Genomic DNA, 26,547 nt, shown 5'->3' on the forward strand with positions numbered 1-26,547 from the left:
TAGAGATTATCAGTGCTTTTTAACTCTTGAAAGTACTTAGCACTTGTCATTTTAGCTGGCTTTGATTAAACTATGGTGCTGACAGTACACAGGCATCCAAGGTCATGCTTCGTTGTCTTTGTTTTAGATCTCGTGAAACAGCTGAAGGGCTCAGAGGCCGAGTTTATCATTCCAGGTGCAGCGGGATAGCCGCCTTCCACCTCCCGGGGCCTGCAGCCGCCCGCTGCCCTCCGCAGTGCGCCCTCCACAAAGCCCGCCGGGCCCCGGCAGAGCTACTGCGAGCCGTCCTTGGGCCACCTCCAGCTCCCCTTCCCGGGGCCGAGGGGCAGCAGGCCGGGACACGGAGGGATTGCCCGTCTCGGTCCGGGCCCGCCTCCATTTCACGAGCAGCCGCTCCTCCTCTGCCCTCGCTGAAGATGGCGGCCGCCACGCCCCCTTGGGCCCTCAGTAAAAATGGCGGCCGCTCCCCCGCGCGCCCCCCCCCCCCCTTGGCGGGTCCCGGAGCGGGGTGAGGAGCGGCGGAAGCGGAAGTGATGTCCGCCCCCGTCCCGGCGGGCCAGGAGGCGGCGGCGGCAGGGAGGGCCCCGCCAGCGGCGCGGCGGTTGCCGAGTAACGGCGGAGCGAGCCAGGGCTTCGTAAGTGACCGGGGGCGGGCAGGGCCGCGGGCCGCCCGCTGCCTCTACGGCCGGAGCCCTCGCCCCGCCCAGGGGCACCGCGCAGGGCCGCACCGGCCCCGGCTCCTCGCCGTCCCCTCAGCGGCGGGCGGTCGCCGCGGTACCTCCCCCGTGTGGCGGCGGGGACAGGGCCGGCCGGGGCGAGGCGCGGGGCTGCCCTCGCTGGGACAGCGCTGACCTCCAGGCGGTGGGGAGGCTGTGAGCGGCGTTTGATGAGGTGAAAGCCTCGGATTTCGGGGACAGACCGCACCAAATCGGTTTAAACCTGTCCCCGTGCCTCGTGAGCTGCTGTCGGGCATGTGGTGAGGGGAAGAGATAAGAGTTTGTTACGGTAATAAAACCAGTGTAAACTCAGCCTACTGACATTCATTGTGGTTGAGGGTTTTGTTTTGGGGTGGGTTTTTGTTTGTTTGTTTTTTAAACGACTGAGGTGTATGACTTTTCATGTAGATGGGTGTTCCAAGTGGTTTTTGGTCAATTTTATGTAACTTTCATTGCAGTTGTATAATGGCAGAAGCTACCGTCTCTCCACTGAAGCACTTTGTGCTGGCTAAAAAGACAATTACAGCCATCTTTGACCAGCTGCTGGACTATGTCACTGAAGGAGCAAGTTTTGTGGAAGGTTAGCTTTCATCTTAAACACAAGGGCCTTGTCCATTGCTTTGAGTGCTTTACAGCAGTGCAACGTATGTTACGGTACATGTCAGTGTGTTCTTTGTGTAAAAATACACCTTCAGAAATAGTCACATTTTTCATTTGACATTGATTTTTTTTTTCAGCTTAGGCTAGCAGGAATGCCTAGGATGGTAACAGGAAAAGCTGATTGCATCACTTGGTTTGGTAACCTGCCCTCCTTTCCACAAGGGTGAAAGCTTAACCACTCCAGCATTTATAGTCCTGTTGCAGTTTCTTTTGCATGGAAGAAAGGACAAACAGGTTCTCCCATTATTCAGTGTGAAAGTAGATCAACATGATGTAAATGCAAAGAACCACTGGTTACACCCTCAGAAGTTTTAACAACGTGGAGGCGCGTGTGTTGCCACACAGAGTTGGTTGCTCATCACCCCAGTGAGCTCTGCAGGGAGAAGACAGCCCAGCCTAACTGGTGTATCCATGAGAGATCCCGGCTTTCCTTTCTGAAGGAAGTGGGTGTTGCAGAGAGTGGGGCGGATCAGCACAGCACGCTGTGCTCACAGGCTTATGGAATCCAGCAGCTGGATTGCTGATTAATCTGAAGTGTTTTATGTCATGATTTTACAAGTGCTTGTGTCAGAGCTGTCAAATGACAAGGGTTAATATCAGTATCTGTAGTGGGATTTTGTTTGTTTTTTCTTACCACTGTATAATTAAAATTTACACAGATCTTTGTTAGCATGTGAAGTACTGATAATCTGTATCTTGTATCCTGGAGCACGTACCTTGCATGTGATTGCTTTTGTTATTCTTTTTCTATGTGTAGCGACATACAGGAACCCAGAGCTTGAACATGTAGCAACAGAAGATGAACTAGCAAAAATACAGGCATATAAAAATAAGTTAGCAGTCATCGGTGAGGTGCTTTCACGGAGACACATGAAAGTGGCATTTTTTGGCAGGTAATGAATGGAATTACCAGAACTTAATTTGATCTTTTTTCTTCTCTCTTGCAGGGCTTAGTGTCTGTATTTCTAATTTAAATGCACTGGAATTAGTGATTCATCATAAAATTACTGTTTGAAATATAATACATAAAGCTATGTTTGCTCTTACCTAATTGATGCTCAATATTTCTTTGATGCTGTCTTGCTTTGTGACTGTAGATTAATCATGCATGTCTTGTTACATGTTTTTCACTGATAAACTTTGTAAAATAATTATGCTGTATAGGTCCATTATTTGATCTTGGAAGGTCTGAGTTTGTTGTCATCTTCTCCAGAATGGTTTTTCTTTTTTTAATGTGGTGGTTTTGTTTGTTTAATATCTTTGTTTTACTGGACTTATTGTTGAGAACTTCTGTGTTTGATCACAACTACTGAAAAACTAAACTTTGAGCCGTTTATGTTTCTGTATATAAGCAGCTGAAGGAAAACAGACCATTAGAGACGGTTGCCTTGTTGGTTGTACCATTAGTTGGATAGATCTGTGTGATGATTATAAGGGGTAACAGCAACAGTGTACTGTATGGCTTACAGATCAATCTGAATGAAGTTATGAAATTCTGCTTTCCTGAATCACTAATTAGGAAAAGTTCTAGTTCACAGTCTTTGGTGGTATTACTGCAGAGCAAGTGTCAAACCTTTTGTATATTTAAATAACATTTCCAAAGTTATGGTGATTTTAATTCACTTCTGTTCTTAAAAAAAAAAAAAAAAGTAATATTTTCAGTGTTAGAATATTTTTAACTTTAGTCAACTTGGGATCATCTCAGCTATATTTTTTTATTTTTGCAGCAAGAAAAAAAGGGACTTAAAAAGAAAGGTATTGCACCTGAAATGCGTTACTATGTAAGAAATATTCTAAAGAGGTGCTGTCGGGTGTATAGACCCAAAGGTTTTATGTGTTCCTGTTTGTATATATAGTGTTTTGCATTTCAGTCTCAAGTTGTCAGTGAGAAATTTTGACTGGTTCTTACCCCTTGCAATAAACGTCTGCATGCCAAACATTGTGCCATTCTGTTCCTATGAAATTTGGAGGGTGTAGAGAGATGATGGAAAATCAGCCTTGCCTAATGTGAAGTCAGGTATAAAATAGTGAAGTCCTATTAAAAGACTACAGTTCCAGTGCTTTCAAATGCTTTTATGTGCCTGGTTAGTTTGGTGTCTGTTAGTCCACTTTGCTTCGGGAAGATTTATTTTTCTGTGCTTAAATTTAAGCTCGTGGTCACATATTTTTTCTGGAGTATGAATTCCATGTTTTAGTTCTAAAAATTATGTAATAATATTGGAAAAAATGTGTGTAACAGTGGTCTTACCTTCATTTTCCTAACAATAGTTCAGCTAGTTAAAAACAAAAAAAGGATCTGGGATAAAGAAGTTAGTTATATCTCAGCCTTGATGTTTCACAGAGTTAAAAGTTGAATACACTTACAAGCTGTGATGTGTGATACAAGTTGCTTTTGCAAAGGGCAGAAGTTCAGAGCAGGAGAAAGATAATTTAACTCTCCCTCTGACATTTTGAATAAATGTGTGAACTGTTGTACAGTGAGCACTGAACTTTTTCTAGAAGTAGCAGCTCAAAAATGATTTTACGGTCTATGTAACTTCATGCTGTTGTGTAATAGTTAAACCTCAAATATTTATGGGTGAGGGGTAGAGGGTTAGTGCAAAGTAGGACATTAGTCAGAACTTCCAAGTTCTTGCAGAATCTTGAGTTGGTGACCAGTTCCTTTTAATCAACAGCTACATTTTCCTTACAAAATAAGGACAAGATTAAGTTCCATTATTAAAACCAGCATTTGCGCTGTAAGGATTGTGCACAATAAATAAATTTGAGTTTTTTCTTTGCACATTGTTTAACATTTTACTGTAGAAGTCTTCATTCAGATGAGATTATAATCCATTAAATTGTTCTGAGCTTTCATTGCTGGCTGTGTTGAGAATTCCCAGAGAGCAATGCTTTGAAATGTATCAGAAGGCAGTAGTACAGCGATGCTCTTCTGCACCTCATCTCATGCCTAGAAGACTCTATCAGAAGCAGCAGTTCCTTTCTGACTGACAACAATCAGATGTGTCTCCAAAGACAGGTTAAGTTGCTGAGGTGGTAATTTCATGAACATTTTAAGCAGTCACCACTGATTGCCACCATAGAGGGTAGTTCTTCCCTGTCCCTGTCATGCAGCATTCTTCTCAAGTCCTCCATCCCTGGAATTCCTTTAGCTTTGCTGAGAGCAGGAATGTGGAATTGTTGTCAGAACATAATTTTGCCAAAAATGTTACCTGTATTTTCAGTCATTTCTGTGGGAATGCTAGGGCTGGCACAGAGAGGAGGGTGGGCTGTCCTCTTGTGTAGGACAGCGTGCTGAGATTTAGCAATTGCTTTCAGTTGATCTAAGGCATCTTTTTATGCTAGATGCTTTTTCTGGTGTAGCAAAGTTGAGCCAATATCTCTTACAAATTCCTTACACGGATTGCGGTATACCAGATAAAACACATGTACCCGTACAGGTTGGGCTTGTTGAGCTAGTATGTGCTGTGCAAATGAAAATTGGCTTTCTTGGTTGGATAGGCAATGTTGATACCAAGAAAGATTTTTGGAACTGCTATTCAGGTAAACTTTTCCTGCACTCCCTATTGTTTTCTGGCAAGCTGTACTGAACTGTCACTTGAAACTGTCACTTGAAACAGCTTGCAGTATGTGGGTCTGATGCAATTAAATGGGGGCGCATTCAGTTCAAGACAAAGATGTGTTTAATGTTGCTGTATTGTGCTCAAAGTGCTTTTGTTTTCTACCCCTCTAGAACGAGCAGTGGGAAAAGTTCGGTCATTAATGCGATGCTGTGGGATAAGGTACTTCCTAGTGGGATTGGCCATACAACTAACTGCTTTCTCAGTGTGGAAGGGACAGATGGAGATAAGGCTTATCTTATGACAGAAGGATCAGATGAAAAGAAGAGTGTCAAGGTACATTTTTTAAATGATTAACGCTACTTTTACAGTAACAATTTCTCAAAAGATCTGTCTTTCAAAAATGATTTCAAGTCTAACAATAAGACTAACTCATTCTGCATTTTTAAGTTCTTAGGAGGGAACAACTAACAAAACTGAAGTGCTATGCTTCATAGTTTTTCTTGGCTGTTTCAGAAAAACAACTACTGTGTGTCTCATTGTAGCATAGCATATGTTGAGTGATTTATTTTTATAGGACTGAGAGTAAGTTCTGTCACTTGTTAAGGATTTGGAATGTGCCTTATGGTACTTAGCTTATTTAACTGCTCACATTGACGTGTTAAACCTCTGAGGCAAATTCATGGCGATGCTCAGTATCATGCACTCTGGCACCATAGAGGATACCACTTTGTGGCTCCAAAGAAACTCCTGTCTGAGTTTCAAGGCACAACTTTCTTTAGATGATGGTGAATCTAAGACCTTAAAAAAAAATTTAAAATTGCAAATATTCACCAGAAGGAAGTATGAACTCTGTTACATTGTTCAAGATAGATCCTGTCCAAGTTTGCTTGAGAACTGAATTAGACTGGTTTACAGACTTGTTTGTGGTGCATTTTCATGTTTGTGTTCTCCTTACGTGCTCTATAGACAGTCAATCAGCTTGCTCATGCACTTCACATGGATAAAGATTTGAAAGCTGGCTGTCTCGTCCATGTCTTTTGGCCCAAGTCAAAGTGTGCCCTGCTGAGAGATGATTTGGTTTTAGTGGACAGGTATGTTTCCTGTTTTAGTAAATGTTTTCTTAAATAAGTTAGCCATTAAAACGCTTAGAAAAGAGACTGGTTTTCTGATTGATTGTGTTTTGGTCGTTAGGTTGAAAAATTCTTGAAAGGCTACTTTTTTTTTTTCCTTTTGAGAATACAGAGGTTGTTCTTTTGTATATACTGCTGCTTGTCATCACCCCACTGATTTTGTTCTTGTAACAGTTGGAACAGACAAGTCTCTTGTGATTGAGCTGAATAAGGGACTAGCTTTTGGCCTTTAAAAGAAACAGTATGGAAGTGTGAGTAGGGTTGTTGCAGCAACAACCTTTTGCCCATCTCCTGTCTTTTAACGCTTCAGGCTGATTATGTGAAGTGTAAGCAATCTGGACTTCATTTTTAAAAGCTTCTGATAAGAGTTGCAGTGCCTACATATCAAAGCAAGGGTGACCTCAAAATGTAATTGTGACTGTTGGCTGTGTGCGCCTATGTGTTGGGCTTGCATTTCCTACAGTTCGTTTATTTAAAGAATTCTGAAAGCTGTTGCTTTGTATATGTCAAATGCCTGTATTCCTGGCCACTGAGGTATGATCTGGTAACATTTTTTCAAACTGTTAGGTGATCTATACCTAATGTGTGAATCAATATAGATTGAATTTGAGAGTAATTCACTCACTTACAAGTGAATTTGTAAGTATTTCTTCATATCCAACAAAATAACACCCAGAGTGTGTTCTGATAAACTGTAGTGCTTTTTGTTGCATCTCTAATCTTGCACCTTTGAAATCCCTGGGAGTTTGTCATTATTTTCTTGGGTGCAAACTCGGGTCCTGTGTTAGTCAGCCCAGCTGGCACAGGGAGCTGGGTGGTTCAATGCACTGCTGGACTTCTGAGCTTATGCAGTTGTGCTGTCTCCTTGGGGATGTGTGCGTTGCACAAGTGTGCTGGAAGCCCAGAAGGGATCCTTGCATAGATATGATCTAAGGCATGATTTGATCTGCACAGTCTCGGTTGCTAAAGGTGAAATGTAAAGGGAAAAGAAAACAGCCTGGATTCTGAGAGAACAGGTACTTGAGAAAATAATCTTTTTGTTGTTAAATAGAGAAAATTTGAACCAGCCAGAACTGAGGTTGGAAGCATGACCTAATGCTCATATTCCACTTATTTTTAAAATCCTGTCAGCACTATGGTTTTAACTTCATTTTTGTTTCTTATTAAATCTATGCACAGCTTGTATAGCATATCACTTTAAAGTAGGCCCTTGTTAATGAAAAAATATTCTATGAACAACTGACCTTTTTTGATTAAAACTTGGGATACAGGGAGGGGGGCCATTCTGTGATAGTGCCTGGATTTCTGACCTACTACCTGTCACTTTTCTTGGCAATTATGATCTGCGTGCTTATTCATTAGAAATCGCATTTTGGAATGAGTAGATGGTCCAGTGAGCAAGTGATTGATAAATGCTAAATGGTAATTAGCTTTTGCCTTAAGCTTGAGTTAGGCATCAGCCTAAACATATAAAGCTTTATGTCTTCTTACAAGGCCCTTAGGCAATCCCACTCTATTTTTATCAGTATATAAAAATCAAATGCTCCTTTGCTGTGTAAATACGAGTTTGTGATTTTTATTCTCAACAGCCCTGGCACGGATGTCACTACAGAACTGGACAGCTGGATTGACAAATTCTGCTTAGATGCTGACGTGTTTGTCTTGGTTGCCAATTCTGAATCAACTCTCATGAACACGGTATGATGTGCAATGATTTTGCGTTACTTCTTCATTTAAATATTCAGCGGTTCCATAACTGAAATGGCTTCTCTTAGACCTTTACTGAAGCTCCCATGAATCACTGCATTTAGATCTTGTGAAGAGGATTTGGGGGTGGAAGTCAAGCCATGTATATCCCTTGCTAGGGAAAGGAGAACCAAATTTCTTACCAACTTTGCTTACTCTGACTTGAGCATCACATTTGTCCTTTCTATCTCAGTTTCTTTTTTGATAAATGGATGATGTAGTGCTTGTCTTGCTTTGCAGCTTGTCGATATTTGTCAGGTGAAGACACTTGTGTTATCAAAAAATTAAATTACGGAATATTTCATATCTAGAAGTTCAGTAAAATACACAAAGTAGGTGAAGGAAGTTGAAGTCTTGTTCCTCGTGTGTTCTTGTCTCAGAAGAGGGTGAATTCCCTTGATACACCTTGTGTTGAGGACAAGTGCTACAGGTTCCCCTCGTTGGACTGTGTTTCTCCTGAAGAAGATGCTAGCCATAAGCATTCATGTTGCGTGGTTCTGTGCAACATAGGGACCCGAAGATGTTTTAACACCTTTATTCTATAAAGCCTTGTTTCAAGAGAGAGAAGACTTCTGTATACCTTGCAGCCTAAATATTGTATGACTTGTAGGAGGAGAGCATGCAAGGTGGCCAAAGGTGCTGTTGTGATACTCAAAACACAAGACCAGAGAGTTGCTTTAATTTTGTAGTGATCTTCAGTTCTGACTAACTGTTGTGAATGCAGGCAATATCAATATAAGGTTTCTAAGTTATTGAAAGTGCGGCTGCCAGAATGTAGTACAATGCTACTGAGAAATCTCTTGAAGACTTTTATTAAGCCTACCACAGACAAATAAAATGCTCTGATTGTTCTGAGCATAGTTCTGACGTGCAATGTCTGAACTTTCTAATTACTGAGGCAATTTTTAATACAATAAAGAACTGAATGTACAAAGACAGTATTTTCTTGCATTCTAGCAAATAGTTTGGTAGAAATCTAAGAACAAAAAATGAGTTTAAAAACATTACATTCCATCTTCTGAGCCAAATCCACAAAGACTCAAATACAAGAGAGATGTGATTTAAAAGGGGAAAAAAAGAAAATTCTGACAACATCCAAGGCAAAGAAAGTATTTGGCACAACTATGGCTTTATCCATCATCTTACATGAGGGACACTTTGGCTTTTAGTGTGAAGGGAGTCTGGAAGTTGTTTATGTGTATACTGTGGTTGATTTGAGGTTTTTTTAGTAAAAGAAAGAAGGAAAAAAGATTGGTTTTCAGTGAACATCTCATTACTGTATAGAAACATGTAAACCATAGGGACCTGTGTGCCATATTTCATTTTGGTGTAATGAAGTAACAGTGAAAAGGCCAAATTTTATTTGGTTCTCTCATTTGCTCAGGAAAATGAACCATTAAATACAATCTGACTGAGATAATAAATATGCAGGGAAGATGAATAGGCTGTATGTCTACTGGAAGTTTCTGTTAATTTTGCATTTGTCTGATCCTAAACACCCAGTAACGGAAGTACTATTCTGTTTTTTATGTGATTTTTGGCCAGTCTTTGTTCCTCTTCGGGCATGGCTGAAAGCTGCTAAACAGAAATAGGTTAGTCTTGCAGTTTGCTTCAAGCATTAAAGTCTTGCTGAGGTTTTTTGGTTGCCATGCCTATAAATCCTCACTTAATACCGAGAACCTTTTAATTAATAGAATCTGGAAATCACTGGTGTCCAGGGTGTATATTGGAGGGAAAGGAAGTAGATCTTAGTTGTGATTGAGGCTTTGGCTCAGTAAACAGCTCTCTTTCTCCTTTTTAATTTTTTAAGCCTGGTAGACACAAATGAAGTTGCCTTTAACAACTATGTAACTGCTCTAAAGCATTTGTATTTTACTTTACATTTTGGCCGATGGTAATTTCTTTCTTCATCTACACAAATTTATCCTTCAGGTAAAGCATATGATAACTATGTTCTCATCCTCCTTAGGCATTATTTTTACCTCTTACCATAACAGGTTTGAGAATACTTGGCAGCTGCTACACAACCACAGATTTTTTGCATAAACGTGATTTTTCTAATATTCCCTCATAAATTCTCTTCAGACAAAGTTCTTATTTCTGCAACAGTGATCTCATTTACATATGCTTACTCCCCAGCTGCTGGAGACTAACGTATCTCCAGTGGTGTGTCCAGAATATGTGCTGGTGTCTTGCTGCCGATTCAAAAAGCTTATGGCAGCACAGAGATCTCTTTTGTTTCAGCTGTGCTGAGTGGGGATTCACTCCATCACGACTTACCCATTATGACTATGACAACAGCAATGATGGGTGGTAGGTACGGGCAAGGGACCTAAATACTTTTTCAGGTACACGCATGTCTTATTTTTAAAATCAGAACATTCAGCAATGACTTTTTTCCCATGGCTCAAGCCATACATCCTCATACAGGAAATGTAACTTGTCCGTAGTTCAAGCTGACATGGTCTAGTTGAAGAGTACGGTTAGAGGATGTTTTCCTGGATATAGAAACCAGATTTGGCAGGGTGAACAGGAGCATCTTGGTAGTTCAGAGAAGGAAATCTTCAGAATTTTAGCCAGGCGTCTTACTTCAAAAACTAAATGAGCAGATACAGCCATGTCTTGTGTGGTTTTTTTTTTCCCTTCCTCTCTTCCCCAGCAATATTTTGAGTGTCACACAATTGCAAATAAATTTAACAGAGGGCTAGAAGTATCAAAGGAGATGAAGTTTTGTGATAGAGTGAAAGAAGGAAAAAAAAAAAAAGACAGTGAATGATGTAGATTTATAGAAAAATAAACTTTATTTTCCAGTGTCTTCTAAACTATTTGGTTTGGAAGTTTTCTGAATTTGTATTTGTACCTATTTTTAGAGAAGCTTGCAGTATTTTTGACTTTTAGCATAGGCATCAGTTTTAAGACATTTGATGACTTTTGAACTATCACGAGCCTTTTTTGTGTTGGATATCTGTGGTTTTTAATGCTAATGAATTATTTTTAATAAACTTTTTAAAAGCTGGATTAACTTCAGAATCTGTTACAGAACAATGTGTGACTCTGGTTTGAATGTCAGGGGAGTTTTCTGTTTGTGCTTTAATTTTTAGGAAAAACATTTTTTCCATAAAGTGAACGAACGACTTTCCAAGCCAAACATCTTCATCTTGAATAATAGATGGGACGCCTCCGCATCAGAACCAGAATATATGGAAGATGTGAGTGACTTGATGGCTCTTATTTGAGTTGCTTTTTTTTATAATACACATATATATATATATATATGTAAAAAGAAGGGGCCTTCGCATGCATAAAAGTGTGCTAAATTGCCTAGGTAATACAGTTATTAATATGAAAATACCAGCTTTGTCGTCTTAATAAAAGAATAAGTTACTTGGCCAGAAAATTGAAATAACTTACTCCTTGTTCAGAGCAACCTGCAATTCAAACTACAATATATGCAGGCTGGTAGTGCAATGGGAGGCTTGTTTAGAATGGTTTTTCTCCACAGTTAAGCTTGTTTGAGATCTTTGTATTACCTTTTATTTGTGTAATGGTAATGCAGCTGGAGGGTACAGATGATACATGTATACATGCATAGAGTAGCTGGCGAAGTACAGTGTTAGATGGTAACAGTTCAGTGTGCTCCAGATCTTTCCAACAGCAACTAGCTTGCAGTGATACTTATTTCTTTGTATATGGGGAATGAAGTGGTTACCCCAGTAACTGACTGAGATCTCTGACTGACGTAAATACAGACAGTTACAGTAGAAGGTATTGTTGCTTCCAGGGCTGTTTAAAAGGGTAAAAGCAGCTGCTGCATCAGTAGCATTCGAAGGCATCTGCTATCTAAGGGGTTGTTCAGCATCTGTTTCTGACTCTGATGTTCTGATTTGATGACAGCTCAATTTTTGCCTTTTTCTCATGAGCTTTCTACTTTTTCCTTAGGTGCGTAGGCAGCACATGGAGCGCTGTCTGACTTTTCTAGTTGATGAGCTCAAAGTTATTGATCCTGTAGAAGCGAGGAATCGCATCTTTTTTGTTTCAGCAAAAGAAGTTCTGAGTGCCAGGAGACAGAAGGCCCAAGGAATGCCAGAGGGTGGTGTGTAGGAATTCTTGCTTTTCCTTAACTACAGAAAAATACCGTAAAACCTGATAAACAAAAATATTTAAGATACAGTCACTGCTGTGAGGTACTGCACTCTCCCTTATGGTGTGTTATCTTTCACAGGTGGAGCACTTGCTGAAGGATTTCAAACAAGATTCCAGGAATTTCAACATTTTGAGCAGATATTTGAGGTATTTATGATGGGCTTTTTAGATTGCTTGTTTTTTAATGCAAAGGTAGCTTTTGCTTATGCTTAGCTTAATTTTACTGAACGTTACCCACGTTAGCAAGTGGAGGAGGTTAAGGTATTCAGACCATCTGACAGCTTTGCCTTATCTGTGGGTTCTGTTCATCTCTTCTCACCTTGAATAGCCAGTAGTTGTTGGGAAGAAGTATTGTTCAGTGAGGGAAAGGACCAAAACTCTTAGCTCATGTTTTGAGATTTCAGTACCAATACAGTCCGTATAGAAAGAGATGATGCTCATAAAGGTGTGTGTCACAACCATGAGCTAATGAAATGTTTGCTGTATAGTAAGCCTTATTTTGTTCTGAAGTTGTATTTTGTAATTAATCATTGTAATTCAAGACACAAATAGTAAGAAATTCTGTTTCACTGATGTAAATCTAAATATTTACTTGGATTTTTAAAGCCAGAGTTTTGAAATTATCACCATTATCTACCTCTTAGCTCTGATACTCTGAATATTAACACTGTTCTTGCATCTTTGTTGCTGTACAGAATCCATCCTTCAACTTCAGGTTAGCTGTATTGATAATTGGAGTTTGCAGTTTCTTCAGAAGTAGGACTGGCTAGACAGTCGAGCGATTTCTTTGTGATAGGATCCATTTGTCTTGCTGAATTTGATACCTTTAATTAAAGCCATTCTTGGATATCTTAAGGAGGCATCTTGGGTATGCCTCGACGGTTTTGTGTGGTACGTATTGGCATATCTCATGCAGCATGAGCCTGAAAGGTACGACTGTAGTTTGTATACACCAAATGCTCAAGATGGCTCTTGCATGCCTGAACCAGTAATTCCTTGTTCAGTATATTTTTGAAAAAGCAAACTGCCTCTGAAAAGTATTTCTTCTCGCATTACAACAAATCCATTTGACCTTAGCAAAACCAGGTTATGTAATGATGTGTGTATATCAAAAAGGTGTTAAAATAATAGCTTGATTCAGCCTTGCATAAGAAAGAAAATGTCAGACTAAAGTTTAAATTTAATCGTTAGCCACACTCTTATGATAGATGACTGAATTGTTGAAATGATTGGTTCAGAATACCGGCAGGGCCTGAGTCCATGAGGCGTGAAATTTCTTGCTTGTGTCACTAGTTGTAGCCAAACATGCATTTTTGTTTGTAATTTTTGTCCTTAGAATTATAGTAGCAAACTTTCAACCAGTAGGAAAGAAAGTGGAAATTAAACTTCTAAATCAGTTACCGTTCTTTCACATATTTTGCCATGTGCTATACCCAAAGCTTTTTTGACAAAATCTCTTAGAGTTACAGTTAAGCACTCAACACTTAAGATATTTCAAGATTTAGGTGGATGTATGACTTACTAAATGATGGGATGATATGAGTGCTCAGCCCATCTGTAAATCAGATGTCACGGTCTCAGGTTGGCCACCAAAATGAGAAGCATCCATCACAAGGTCACAACCATGACAAGTTTCTGTGATAGTGCTGTATGGCCTTAAAACAACTTTTTTCTTCTTTCACGTTATCTGTTTCATTTGCTGCCCACCTTCCAACTCCAGCAGTGAGAGTGGATTCTGTAATGTTTTTCCCTGCTCAGCCATGTTTTGTCCTGAAATCATAATGATGAATGGCTTTGAATAGGAGTGTGATCACATCACTTAAAGAGCACAACATGTGCTAAATTAAGATTGCCAAAGCAATTTAAATTTTGAGTGTCTGATGTTGCAGCCTCTTTCACAGTCAGGTGTGTTATAATGGCATTTTATTTGCTTTTAAAGCAAGGCTGATACTTAAATGGTTCACCAGATCTGAAATCTTCAGACCCAATACTCAGATTACTGTCACTTGAGCTGATAAAGTAGCTGACACCAGCATACTATTGTCAGCAGTTATTTTTACCAGCACTAGGCTATACCAGCTCATATATTAATGAAGAATATTGTCCAGCAGGTAGAATCCTCTGTGTTCAGTCTGGGAATGAAATCCTACTTTATCTACTTGATACTGTGCTTTATGCACTGCTAGACCAAATTCAGGTGCTGTATAGTGTGAGCACAGCCTAAGTACTTCTGGCTAAAGTGCTTTGCGTTTACTCTGTTTCCTGATAGAGGAGCTGCAAGTCCCAAGACTCTTGGATTACACTCCAGTCTGTGGAAAGGAAGGGACAAGAGCACAGATGCTTCTGTCTGTCCTCGTCAAACACTGACCCCTTCCCTGCTTCTGTCTGTCTGTCTTGCCTTTAGCTCCTTGTCCCTGTTCAGGTGCCCTGCTCAGACTTCCCAAACATCTCTCATGCTGTTTTGTCCAGTTCACATCTCTAAGCTATCTCATCACCTCACTTACAAACCTGTCCACACATTCCGTGTTCCCACAGGCTATATCTGCTGGTTTTGTTCCTCCTGGATTCTCTCACCCTGCTTTTGTCTTCACTAAAATTAGACGGCTTCTTCCTCTTTTCCATGTCGGCTGAGAAGAGGAACTGTTACTTCTCCAGTACTTCTACATTCCTGATTTTAGTATCACTTCCCTGATGGGAAAGCCTGTTCATCCCAGAACTGATATGAGCTCAGTATAACTAGAATCTTAAAAAAATCTAGAAACAACCCATCGGTGCTAGTTTGTTGTGATATGGAAAAAATTTGGACTCTTTTTGAAAGGTTTGTAACTACATTTATGTAGGCTTTTGTGTGAGGGCAAAAGGCATTCCAAAAATAGATATAACATGTTTTTCTGCAAAGCACAGGGTGGTTTAAGTTGCTGAAAGAAAAACTGGTCCAGGTGTTACTAGAAACACTTGTAAGCAGTGGTGAAATTAAGATTTTAGAAATTCATGTAGTAGCTTTGAAAAGTGATGCTACTATGTATGTCAGCTGTATTACAACAAAGGAAAAAACATATGCAGTCTTAAAGGAAAGGGTTGAATCAATTTTGAATTTTTATATTGTGGAATAACAGAAAGTAGTCTGTGTATCAAAACAGAGGAGAAGCACATGCACAGTGTGCTGTGTGCAGTAGTCCTTGGTGGGTATTCTGCATACAAACAAACCCCGCTGTTCCTCAGGTTATAGTGTTTCCCAAGTTTCTTCACAAAACTGGGTGACAGAAACGGTGTGGGGAGGAGTGGAGAAGGGAGGCAGGGCAGAATAGTAATTCTGACTGTAAATTGGAGTGAATACCAGAGCCTGAATTAGTACAGTACTGCAGAGTCCTTCCCTAACACTGCACGGGAATGTAATAAGCTGTGCACTTAGAGACTATCTCACTATACTGGAAGTGAGCTGGAAGGTAACTGGGTTTGGTTACTGTGTTGAAATGTATCTTTTCTCTTTGTTTCCATAAATACTTACAGACTAACAGCAAAACTGCTGCTGTCCCCCTCGTTCCCAGTCGTTTAACTAACCTTTGTGTTTTTCCTAGTGCTCTAACTTGGATTTTCTGATTGTGTTGTGAGTGACTGTCATCCTTTTATCTACCACATACTAATGCTGGGAAGACTCTCTCCTCTGTGTCTAGTCTAGCTCTTACAATGTGCTGATATTTATGAAACGCTGGCCTTTCATTGCTGATTTCTAGATCTGCTTCATCGAGGAACAGGGACTATATTTTACCCATTTTATTTATTTTGTTTTGATCTATTATTTTTAGATAGCTGAAATTTGTTATTGCAGCATATGCTAAGGTCATAGGCAGGTCTTTTAAAAGCAACCTAAACCTGTTTGTGCTATGAAAGGTGCACCCATGGATTGAGAACAATTTAAAACCCCCATAGATCTGGTATAAGGACACTAGCTGCTTGCTTTCTTCCCCTCAAACACAGGCGTTGCTACTTTGTGGTGACTTAGCACAGGTTGAATTCTGACAGCATTTAATTGGCTACATAACTCAGGATGTGCACTTGCTTGAAAAAAAGTCAAAGTCTTAAGTTGTGGCTTACCACAATTGGTTTGCTTTTGCCCAAATTGAACATCTGTGTATCTCTTCAGTCAGTGGCATGTAGTTTCTGAATCGCTGTACAATATTCAAGATTGAAGATTGATTAGAAATTGTATCTATAGAGCATTCCCTACTCATTCATTTAACGCTTCAGCAATCTGCAAATAACATAGTATTTTAAGGAATACTTAAAACTGTTTTTTTAATCCTGTAAGATAATCCTTGTTTCTTATTCCTATTGTATATTTTGTTCCTGAATGGTCAGTATTGACACGAGCATGTCAAATTTTATTGACAGAACTGCTTCTCAAAACTAAGAATACGTATTGCAACAAAGAAAACTCAAGCGGGCAATATTGCCAGCATTCGTGTTAGACATTTATAATTGCAAAGAGATAGTTTGGAAAATTCTCTATAAAGAGCTAGATTTATCTTACGTATTCATCTGAGTTTTCTTTTTTCTTTACACTATTGATTTATTTTAAAAGAATAAAAACCTATGCACATTACTGTGAATGAACCTGAAGGTACAGATTTGCTGCTATAGACTCATTTGAGATTTCAGTTCTGTTGTCTTTTAATTTCTATATACTTTCTCCTTTTTTATTTCTCATTGGTTTAAGTTCATGGTAAAATTAGCAGCATGTGCTTTCTGACAGTGAAATTCCTGAATGTGTTGGCACGGAATTGCAGTAATGTGTTGTGGCTTGGGCCCCTCGCAGGAGTGTATCTCGCAGTCAGCCGTGAAAACCAAGTTTGAACAGCACACTATCAGAGCTAAACAGATAATAGATACTGTGAAAAACATAATGGACGCCATAAACGTAGCAGCAGCAGAGAAAAGGTAGGTTGGTTGGAGGGCTGGTTGGCTTTGGTTTATCCAGATCCTCTGAGGAGCCATTTTTATGCTGGTGATTTTTTTGCTGGTCGTTATGGACTTTAAAATTCACTTTTCTCGCTTGGTAAGATACAGAGAATTTTTCTGGTGTGTCACTTTTACTATTGTTCACTTGCACTGCTCAGTCTTGTCCTTGGTCTGTGACTTCTGTATAGGGATCTTGGTTTACTTTGTTATTCTTCATTACTGACTTACAGTTACAAAGGCAGTCTGTGGGTTTTCAAAACTTTTTTCAAAAATATTTGAAATTTTAAGTTTTTCTAGCTGTGTCGAGCATTTCAGAGGTGATGTTTGGTCCTGCTTTACTTAAGTTTTTTTTGTTAACAGTAACACTGAGAAAATAAATGGGAGGATGCAGACACTTTAATTTGTAAGTGGTTAGAATACGGTAAGGGAAGAGCCCAAGTTAACAGAGGCTTGGCCTCTGGCCCTTTCCAAACTGGTTCCTTAAATATCTTTATTCTCTCTTTGCTCATGTAATCCTTTTAGTGCTAATGATAGTAGCTCATCTACTCTGATAGTACCATATGCTCTTTGAGGTTTGCATATGTATGGTTTTTTCCTCGCTCCTGTTACCTCTTGTCTCTCTTGTACATGGTGAACTTGCTGTCATGTTTAATCCTTTCCATCCGTCTCCTTTCTGTGTCTGTTAATAGTGTGTCTTTATGTTTCAACAGACTCCACTGTACCTGTCAAACACACTCATCTTCCTGAATATATCAGCTTTTACAGGCTGGGTGTTTACATACTAACTTGTCTCACGTTGTCAGATCCTATGAAAACATGCTGTGAAATGTTTGAAAATATTACAATATTCTGCTTTTTTCTGTCAATCGACCTGCCAAAACCTGTGTAGTGACCCCTCTTAATCTGAATTGCTATTTGATGTTTCTGCTGGCCCTTCAAGATAGAACTGCTTTAGAATTTAAGCAATTTTTACTTAAATGATAGGTCAGGGACTTCTGAAGAGAGTTGTTTGTGACAAGGCTGGTTTCTGCCGCCTCCCCTTTGCTTTGCAGGGTCGTCAAACCCTTGTCGCTGTTAAGGAATAGTTGAGTGGTGCTGGTGAGCAGCAGTGGGACAGTTTGATCAGATTTATCCTTTTCCTTTTTGTTTTTATTTTTAAATGAGGATAGACTTAAGTATTAAAGGCCCCTGATTCCCCGCACCTTTTTTAGTTGTAATTATGTACAGTGGTAACAAGTCCAACTCCAAATGCTGTTTTTGTAAATACACCAAAGCCCAGTAATTTGAGTTATGTTCGACCAGTGCAGCCTTTAAGTGCTCCTGTAAATTTAATATCTGTGTTGTGGTCATTCTGAAGCAGTGCCTCTGCTTTCTTCAGCCAGTGTTGGATTCTTTTTGGCTTCTTTTTGGCTGCTCAGTAAACCCTTGGCTAGGTGGTCCATGCCTGGTTACAGGGCTTGTTTCATTACTGGGAGAATACCTGCTGGTGATGGTGATTTCCTTTCTGCTACGTTAGAGTCCATTCAATGGAAGAACGAGAAGATCAGAGGGATAGACTGGACTTTGTTCGAAATCAGCTGAACATTTTGACAGAAGATACTAAGGAAAAAATCAAACGTGTTACTGAGGAAGTAGAAAATAAAGTAAGTGATGGCAGCGTGAAACATCTCCCAGGTTTCAAGTGTTGTCCCTTCTGTAAGGCAGCTCCTTTAGGTGCCCACAACTCTTAGGAAGCATGTTTGAAATGTCTGGTATGTTCCTTTTCCAATATAAAAAAAAAAAAAAAAAGAAAAAAAATTGAAATGGCAATCCTTCCTATCAGGAATTGAATCATTTATTGTAACAGTTACCGCACTAGTCTGTTTTCACTCTGGCTGGAAAAGGTAGGAGAAACATTTTATATATTTACCACATTCTTCCAGGTCTCCTCTGCCATGACTGATGAGATTTGCCGACTTTCAGTTTTAGTTGATGAATTTTATTCAGATTTTCACCCTTCTCCTCAAGTATTGAAGCTGTATAAGACAGTAAGTTTTCTTGTATGGTTTGAAGCCACACTGTTTGTCTTTCCTTTAATTTCTACTTCTGTATTTTCATAATTTGCATACCATTTTATGTGACACTTTGTTTAAGCGTTGCAGGATTTTTGCTTTCTGATGTATGCATATCTTTGTTTACCTAAAACTGCAAAAGGCTGAAAATATTTTCTGCGTTGTTTTTGGAAGGAAATTAATTTTTGTTTCAACTGTCTTGTTACTAGAGTGGTTACTGAAACTTCTAATTTGCTGACAATCCTGATTTGTAGTCTTTGCTTCTGGTAAATAAAGACCTTACATAAACAATTTTCACTACTCCTAAAATAAAATAGATCCAAAAATAAAACTAGCTTGCAAGTACCCCACACTTTATGGTGGGGTTTTTTGGTTTTTTTTTTTGTTTTTTTAAAGAAAGAAGGCAGTTTTTATTAAACTTCTACAACTTGCTCCTCTAACTTAGTATTTAGAAGGAGCATACACCTGTAAGTGTTTGCCTCTTACGCTCCAACTTTGCTCCCACCTGTTTAACGGCCTCGCTGATCAGCTGGGAGCGCTGCATTGTCAGGACAATCTAAGCTGTCCTGGCTCTGCAAAATGTCCGGAGCAGAGCGCTGTGGGAGTTGATGGGATCAGTTTATCTTTGGGCAGAGCAGCGAAATTGGCTCCCATCAAATGACGACGGTAAAGGCTTTGCAGGGCAGGATGGTAGTGGTATGCTTTTCAGTGTCACGTTTATTAAAATTGCAGACTTGTCCGTATGCCTTTTAATGATCACAGTCCTAGAGAAATCTCTCCTGTGTCACTTTAATTAGGTTTTCAGTCGCAGTATGCAATTTAGAAGCATGGTATTTCCATGGTAACATTCTTTTTTTCCCATTGTAAATAACAATGCTTAGTGTTTAACATCTCTCTGCTCTGTATAATGTAATTGATTAGCTAAATATAAATTGATGAGCATACATTCTTTATAAAACTTCAGGAACTGAACAAACATATAGAAGATGGTTTGGGAAAGAACTTGGCTGATCGTTGCTCCAGTGAAGTCAATCAGTCGATGCATCAGTCGCAGCAGGAGATGATTGGTAAGATGAGGAAAGAGGAATGTTAAGACTTCTTGTTTAGAGAAAAACCATTTAAGGAAACTCACTTTTAAAAGAATTTTCTTTCTGATGGTGATTTAACATTAAAATGATAAAGGAGAAGCCATCCTAGATCAAGACTGAGTGTCTGTTCAGCTTAGTAGCCTGTCTCTGATATTAACTAGTAACAGATGCTTGGGGAGAGGAGTAATGAACCAGGGTAAATATAGTTGATCCATCCTCAATTTAGGGACTTCGGAGCCAAGATACTGCATCTGGATTAATGGCTTAAGCAAGTAGTAATGGAGCTGTCCTCTGGGAACTTGTCTAATCCTTTTATAAACCCATTTAAATGTTTGGCTTCCACAACAGATACATGAAATACACTAATTATTAGATAATGTTTCTGCAGTATAATCCTCTCCCTAGGTCCCTCCAGATTCTGATTCTTTTTTTTTAATAAGTAGTAACTGTATTGCATACCCATATCTCTCTGCTGATCTGTTTCTGGTAATAAAGGATTCAGAGCAAGATCATGCATTTATGTGAAGCCTTCTGTCATCTTATGCAATAATATTGCCTTTTCTATATGGCACCACAGAGCTGCTGGATAAACAAGTTTTTCTTAGTCTGTTCTTATCTTTTGACCATTGATAGAAGTCTTTCAGTTGATTTGACCATTTTTTCCAGTGGTGCTTTCTCTAAGAGTTGATTTTTGCATGACTGTTTTCTTTTATCAGAGCAATAAATTGCCTGCCCTGCTGTGATTAATACCGATAAAATGCTGACTGGTTTTGCAAATAAATAAATAGGTCGGTTTAGATTCCTTTTAGTTCACGAAGCTGCTCAGCAGTGCAAGGATCTACTTGTGAATACGCTCTAAAGCTTTTAATGTTAACTCATCTTTACTATTCTGTTTTATTTCTAGAGAATCTGAAACCATTGTTGCCTTCTGGTGCTCAGAATCAGCTCCACTTGCTAATTCCATGCAGGAGGTTTGACCTTAGCTATGATCTAAACTGTCATAGTCTGTGTGCAGATTTTCAGGAGGATATCATGTTCCACTTTTCCTTGGGATGGACTTCACTTGTAAACCGTTTCTTGGGTCCTAAACAAGCTCAGAGAGTACTATTGGGACTAGCAGATCCAAATGTACAAGTAAGTGAAATAAGTGCTTGAGAGATTAGGCTGGTATTTTAAGTGCCTTGTTTTACTTTGAGGAGAATATATTGGTTTTTTTACTGTATTTGCCTCTGCTATTTACATGCTTGCTGCTACTTTCCCCTAGTCCCTTTGTGTGATATATTTTTGGTGAGGGTCATTTTTATTCGATTATATTCAGGGTTAGAATGAAACAAAAAAACCTTTCCTAAACTTTCTGCAGCTGTTACCTGAGTTTTGTTTTCCTTTGGATTGAACCCTTTGGGTAACCTTTTAATTTGTAACTTTTGGGTCCTTAATGCAGAGCCAGTCCTACGTAGAACCCTTACTCTAACCCAGTCCCCAGTTGGGCAAGGAACTGTCAAAACTCCACTGCATTGTTCAGATTTCTGTCCTGAAGAGTTTCCTTTAAGTAAATCAAACCCTGAATATATGAAAATAAAATAAAACCAGTCTGCTGTGTAGTTCCTTAATGCTTTTTACTCAGGCTGCCGTATTCGACTCTTCTAGATCCCTCGTCCTTTAGCTACCACCCCGTCAGCTGCCAGCCTTCCTGCCATAACTCCAGAGAACGTATCGCACGATGACTTTATGGTTCCTTTGGTAATGAGTTTAGCTTCACTGACATCACGGACCTCCATGAGCATCATCGTTGTTGGCGGAGTGGCAAGTAGCATTAGCAACATTCACTAGACTAGAAACGATGGCAAAGATTAAGCTGGTCTTTCCTGTTTGGAATGCAACATGGAGCATGTGATGGGTTTAGTAACACTGGGCTGGATGAGTGCGTGTAGTACACTGGATACCTGCAGTTTGCAGTGAGAAAATTAGTCTAACTACTCTGAGGATAGTTGGACATATTCTCTATGCCGTATGTCAGTGTTCAGTTTCTGAATTAAAGGATGATTTGGTGGTGCCTCATTCAGTTTGGATTTAGTGGGAGCTTTGCTTTCTCCTTCCTCCTTCATGAAAAAGCAGTGAGGCTTCTGTAACCTGCACATTCTCCATACCACTGTGGTTACCAGCTCATGGGAATGTAGCTGTATTGCTCTGCAATAACAATATGGAAATAATACATTTTTTTAAATTAATCCAGTGAAAGGCCATGAAGATGATTAAAAACATGGGTGGAACTAGACTTTATTCTGGAGGACAACTTAAGCTAATGAAGAATCCTCTTTTTCAGATTTGGAGAACAGTAGGCTGGAAACTCATCTCTCTTTCCTTAAGTATGTATGGCTTGTTATATCTTTATGAGAGACTGACTTGGACCACTAAAGCGAAAGAGAGAGCCTTTAAACAGCAGTTTGTAAACTATGCTACTGAAAAGCTGCAGATGATAGTCAATCTTACGAGTGCTAATTGCAGCCATCAGGTGCAACAGTAAGTATCCAGTAAGAGTAAATCCTGTCAGTGGGGTGCTGTGGTGTCCTGGGAGTGGGGACTGGCTGCACATGATCTGGAAAGGTGGCTGTAGTGCCCCTTGGCACTGTTATGAGGGAGTTTTAAAAGAGTTTGAAATTACCACCTGTAAAGGTCAGTAGGTCTCTGTGTGTACGTGCGAGAGTTAGTCTTAAGATGTCGACTGTCCACCACCTCACGATGAACTTGGCTCAGTTGTAGCAGAGGCTGAACCGGGCTGCTCGCAGATTGGCACTGCAGTGGTGAGCCTTTGTTTGCCTCCAGCTGTGGTACGGGCTCTAAGCAGCCAGTCCTGGCTCTTCTGCACTGCAGAAGTGGAACTTAAGAGCCTTTATGAATTGTTCCTTTTTTTTTTTTTTTTTTTTTTTTTTGTGTTACCTAAATATTTTTCCACCTGTCTCTGCAAATTAGTGTCTGCATGATTGTCTCCTTCAGCCTCTCCTGCTGAAATAGTTTGTTTCGATTAAATGATTAATTCAGAAAATTAGGCCTACTAAATGAGACCTCTGACCACCAGGGTGCAGAACACCTCTCCCTTGTAGCCTAGGGAATACTTCACTAATACAGAGTTCAGATTCAGCAGAGGAAAGCGAATCATCCCCGTGTCCAGCAGATGTGTGTGTCTGTGGTGATATGGAGGAGCTGGACTCAGACCAGGGCTCCAGTGGGGCAAAGTGAAGAGGAGAGGAGACGTTCTCCCTCCCACAGGGCAGCCTGGTTACTGCCCCAGGGTGGTAACTGTTTTTTTTTTTTTTTTTCTTTGTGTAAGGAGAAGTCTTGGAACTCATTTGGGAGCGCATGGCTGAGGAGGCACGTAGGATCGGGTGCCTCGGCAATCTGGGGTGCTCCGCACCCTGCAGAGCACTTGTGTTCCCCACGAGCAGGGCGCTGGCAGGGGGTGCTGCACAGGGGCACTTCATTGCTCCAGCACGTCCCCATCTCAGACATACCTGTCGATGCTCAGTGAAAAATTGCTAGATGTGATGTTGGCATAGACTGAGGTGCATTTTGTACGTTTAAGGATTCTTTTTTTTAAATTAAAAAAAATACATAATTCTCCTGCTTTCTACTATTCTGTAATCCCCTAACAGCTGGACACTTTGATTGCTGTGTTCTACTGCACACTGCAATGCCAGGGGATTTTTTTTTTTTTTCTTAATTTCTTTTTTTGTAGCACAGACTTCTGTAAATTGTGATTACAAACTTGTTTTCCCCTTAGGGAAATGGCTACTACCTTTGCTCGGCTCTGTCAGCAGGTGGATATTACCCAGAAAAACCTGGAACAAGAAATTGCTAGGCTTTCCAAAGAAATAGATCAGCTGGAGAACATACAGAGCAGCTCCAAGCAGCTGAGGTAGGTCTGGGTGAGACTGACCATGAGCAAATTCAGGGATCTTGGTGCTTGCTGTTACTGTCAGGTTGAAACGAGGGAGGCACGGGTGCAGAATGGTACGCAGCGATACCTATTTTCTTTACTTGTAACAACAGCTCTGGTTAAGTTAAATAAATGTATGCTTCTACCTAAGTGAACGAGCAAAGCTCCAAAAATATTCTTTCTTAGATTGTCTTTCCCTTTGTCTGTATGGTGTGGGAGAGCTTTCTCCAGAATATTCGTCTTGTGTAGGTAAAAGAGGGTGGCAGCTTCCCCAAGAACCCTCCCCACAGGACACGAGAGCAGCTGTGCTGTGTTGAGTCATTCCGTGCGATAGTGTTTTACTACCAGTAGTAGGTGTTCACAGAAACCTCCAGCATTGGGGGTTTAGGGGATGTCAGAGCAGCCTCAGGCTTCCTTTCCAGTTCTCCCCCTGCCAGGAGCCTGCCCTGGCTGTGAGCTGCTGCTTGGCCCCGTGCCCCGAGACCACACTGGGGTGAGGGTGGAGCCCCGCCAAACACCTCCCTGGAATTGCAGACCCTCTCCCAGGTTAAACGTTGCAAGGAAAGGGCAGAACCGGGGAAGAGCCCGCAGGGACCTGGCGCAGCCTCTGGGGCAAAGGAAACGTGGGGCCGAGGGCGGCAGCAGCCTTCCGCTGCCCGCTCAGGTGCTGAGGCTCAGACAGAGCCCGTGGTCAGGTTTTCTGGGCACTGGGGGCTTCAGGAATAGAGATTAAACACCGATGTTGATTCTACCTTCTTTGTGATGTTACTGCATTGAAGTAAATCCATTGCTTTTGTTTGTTTTACAGAAATAAAGCCATTCACCTTGAGAATGAACTAGATCGCTTTACAAAACATTTTCTTCAAAAGAGTAAATAAAGCATCATTGGTAACTTTCCCGGTGATCCTTTGTAGGACAAAGTAGAAATTTTACAGGTGACACTTCTCCTTTGTGGAGTCACATGAAATGATTTATATTTTAAATGTTACTTTGATTACACTTGTTAATTACTGTAAAACTTGGACTCTAGTGGTGAACCAAACTGAAGAGCTGTGGTACTCTTGAGTGTTACATTTGTTTTTCAGATTTTGGGTTAAAAATCTTTAAACACTAAATTTCTCTGGGCACTTGATAATAAAAACCCAAATCCTTATCAGTTTTTGTTAGTATTTAGCAGCGGCAAGTCTCGCTTCCTGGCATCCAGGAGTTTAGGCAGGGAGAGAGAACTTTTCAGTCACAGTCACCACTGTCTCCTGCTTTCAGTTGCTCGGGAATTAGCCGGGGCTGGAGGATGCTGCTTGTTCTTGGGTGTGTTTGTGTTTAATGAAGGGAAGTACAAACTGCAGCATGGGGCAAGGACTCAACTTGTTTTGAAAGCAAGTGAAATTGGGATGGGCAACAGTTCCTGTTCCTCAAACGGAAGTGAAAGATGGTGAACTGCAGAGCCTTCACTAATGAAATGCAGTAGGCTCTAGTTTCCCTTCTGGCTACTGCATTTAGCCAAGATGGCATTGATTTAAGTAAAAATAAACCTATTTCAACAGGCTTGTCAGATTTTTTGCAATTGGTTAAGTGGTGAAATGGTCATTTGCCCATGAGAGCACTGCTGGAACCCATGTCCGGGGCAGCTGCAGGTGTGTCACTGGCACCAGGCAAAGGAGAAATTGCTGGGCAGATGGTCTTGGCTCAGTTTTTGCACGTTGAGTGGGAAAGCTCAGGGTGTGGGGCTTGACCGTGAGCAACTACTGGATTCAGAGCGCAGGGAGAGGCTGGTTTGACAGTTTGTACTCGTGCAATATCCCGAGCAGTCCCTCGGTCCTGCTGTAGACCAGGTTTCTTCTAGGCGAGACTTAAGGCTGGTGAGTTGTAGTTGATCTGTGCTCGCCTCTGGCAGTGTGAGGCCTCTTTTTAAAAAAATGTTCTTGCTGTTGCCATCTGCAATCATTTAACAAACACCTACTTTTTTCTAACTAGACTTTTTAAAAATAACTTATTTTAAAAAAGAAAGCCTTTTCAAACTATTTATATATTTTTATGGAAGTGTTAACATGACTAAATGAAATACTCAACTTTACAACTACACTGTAAGGATTTGCTATTTTCCAGTAAATAAGGGCTATCTTAAAAGGAAATAAATGTAAAATCTAATGCTAGAGGCAGTTAATTATTTGAAGACAAGGAACAGCTTTCACCACGCTGTATTTTGGTGTTTGTTTCTGACTGTGCTAGCATGAGCATGGCTCTCTTGGAACTTTATCAGCAGGCTGCACCAGGAGTCTCAAGGTTTTTGAGGGAAAATGAAATACAAAAACTGCGTAACAGCCCGGTCGCCTTGTGTAGGAGGTTATGGATGTGTATTAATGCTCTTTGTCTGGAGCATTTTTATGGATGTTGTATCAAGATGAAACTTTACATGCATGTGTTCTACAGTTATTTATTAAAAAATCTACTCCCCCTTTGCTCTAGTAAGTTATTTGGCAGCTGTATCAGAGGTGAGGACCTACACCCTGGCACTCACCTGCGGTGCACACCCAGTGTAGGACTGAACTGCTGAGGG

At 40.4% G+C, this 26,547-nt stretch overlaps 1 protein-coding gene across 6 annotated transcripts; it reads left to right on the plus strand.

Moving 5' to 3' along the window:
• The first annotated feature begins 516 nt into the window (after window positions 1–516).
• Window positions 517–26,448, plus strand: MFN1 (mitofusin 1). Of its 6 annotated transcripts, none has more exons than XM_074878546.1 (18): window positions 517–635; window positions 1,175–1,296; window positions 2,134–2,269; window positions 5,110–5,272; window positions 5,906–6,030; window positions 7,659–7,767; window positions 10,917–11,024; window positions 11,755–11,908; window positions 12,038–12,105; window positions 16,775–16,896; window positions 18,434–18,560; window positions 18,840–18,944; window positions 19,933–20,035; window positions 20,961–21,190; window positions 21,704–21,859; window positions 22,380–22,576; window positions 23,835–23,969; window positions 24,799–26,448. In XM_074878546.1, exons 2-18 carry the CDS (start codon window positions 1,182–1,184, stop codon window positions 24,866–24,868), a joined length of 2,223 nt encoding a protein of 740 aa, XP_074734647.1. In that variant the 5' UTR covers window positions 517–635; window positions 1,175–1,181; the 3' UTR covers window positions 24,869–26,448. The 6 variants fall into 6 exon arrangements, with proteins under 6 accessions (XP_074734647.1, XP_074734648.1, XP_074734652.1 ...); XM_074878547.1 differs by lacking the exon at window positions 517–635 and adding an exon at window positions 832–1,005; XM_074878551.1 differs by lacking the exon at window positions 517–635 and adding an exon at window positions 3,248–3,393 and having other exon boundaries at window positions 1,174–1,296; window positions 1,454–2,269.
• The last annotated feature ends 99 nt before the right edge of the window (window positions 26,449–26,547 follow it).

This window comes from Strix uralensis, chromosome 9 (genome assembly GCF_047716275.1).
Source record: "Strix uralensis isolate ZFMK-TIS-50842 chromosome 9, bStrUra1, whole genome shotgun sequence".
Classification (NCBI taxonomy): Eukaryota; Metazoa; Chordata; class Aves; order Strigiformes; family Strigidae; genus Strix; species Strix uralensis.

Bases quoted from the DNA above. Each gene is read 5' to 3' on its own strand.
- MFN1 (XM_074878546.1), top strand. From the start codon at position 1,182: ATGGCAGAAGCTACCGTCTCTCCACTGAAGCACTTTGTGCTGGCTAAA. The intron at 2,270-5,109 runs GTAATGAATGGA...CTACCCCTCTAG, and splicing joins AAAGTGGCATTTTTTGGCAG to AACGAGCAGTGGGAAAAGTT. The intron at 21,860-22,379 runs GCAAGTAGCATT...CCTCTTTTTCAG, and splicing joins TCATCGTTGTTGGCGGAGTG to ATTTGGAGAACAGTAGGCTG.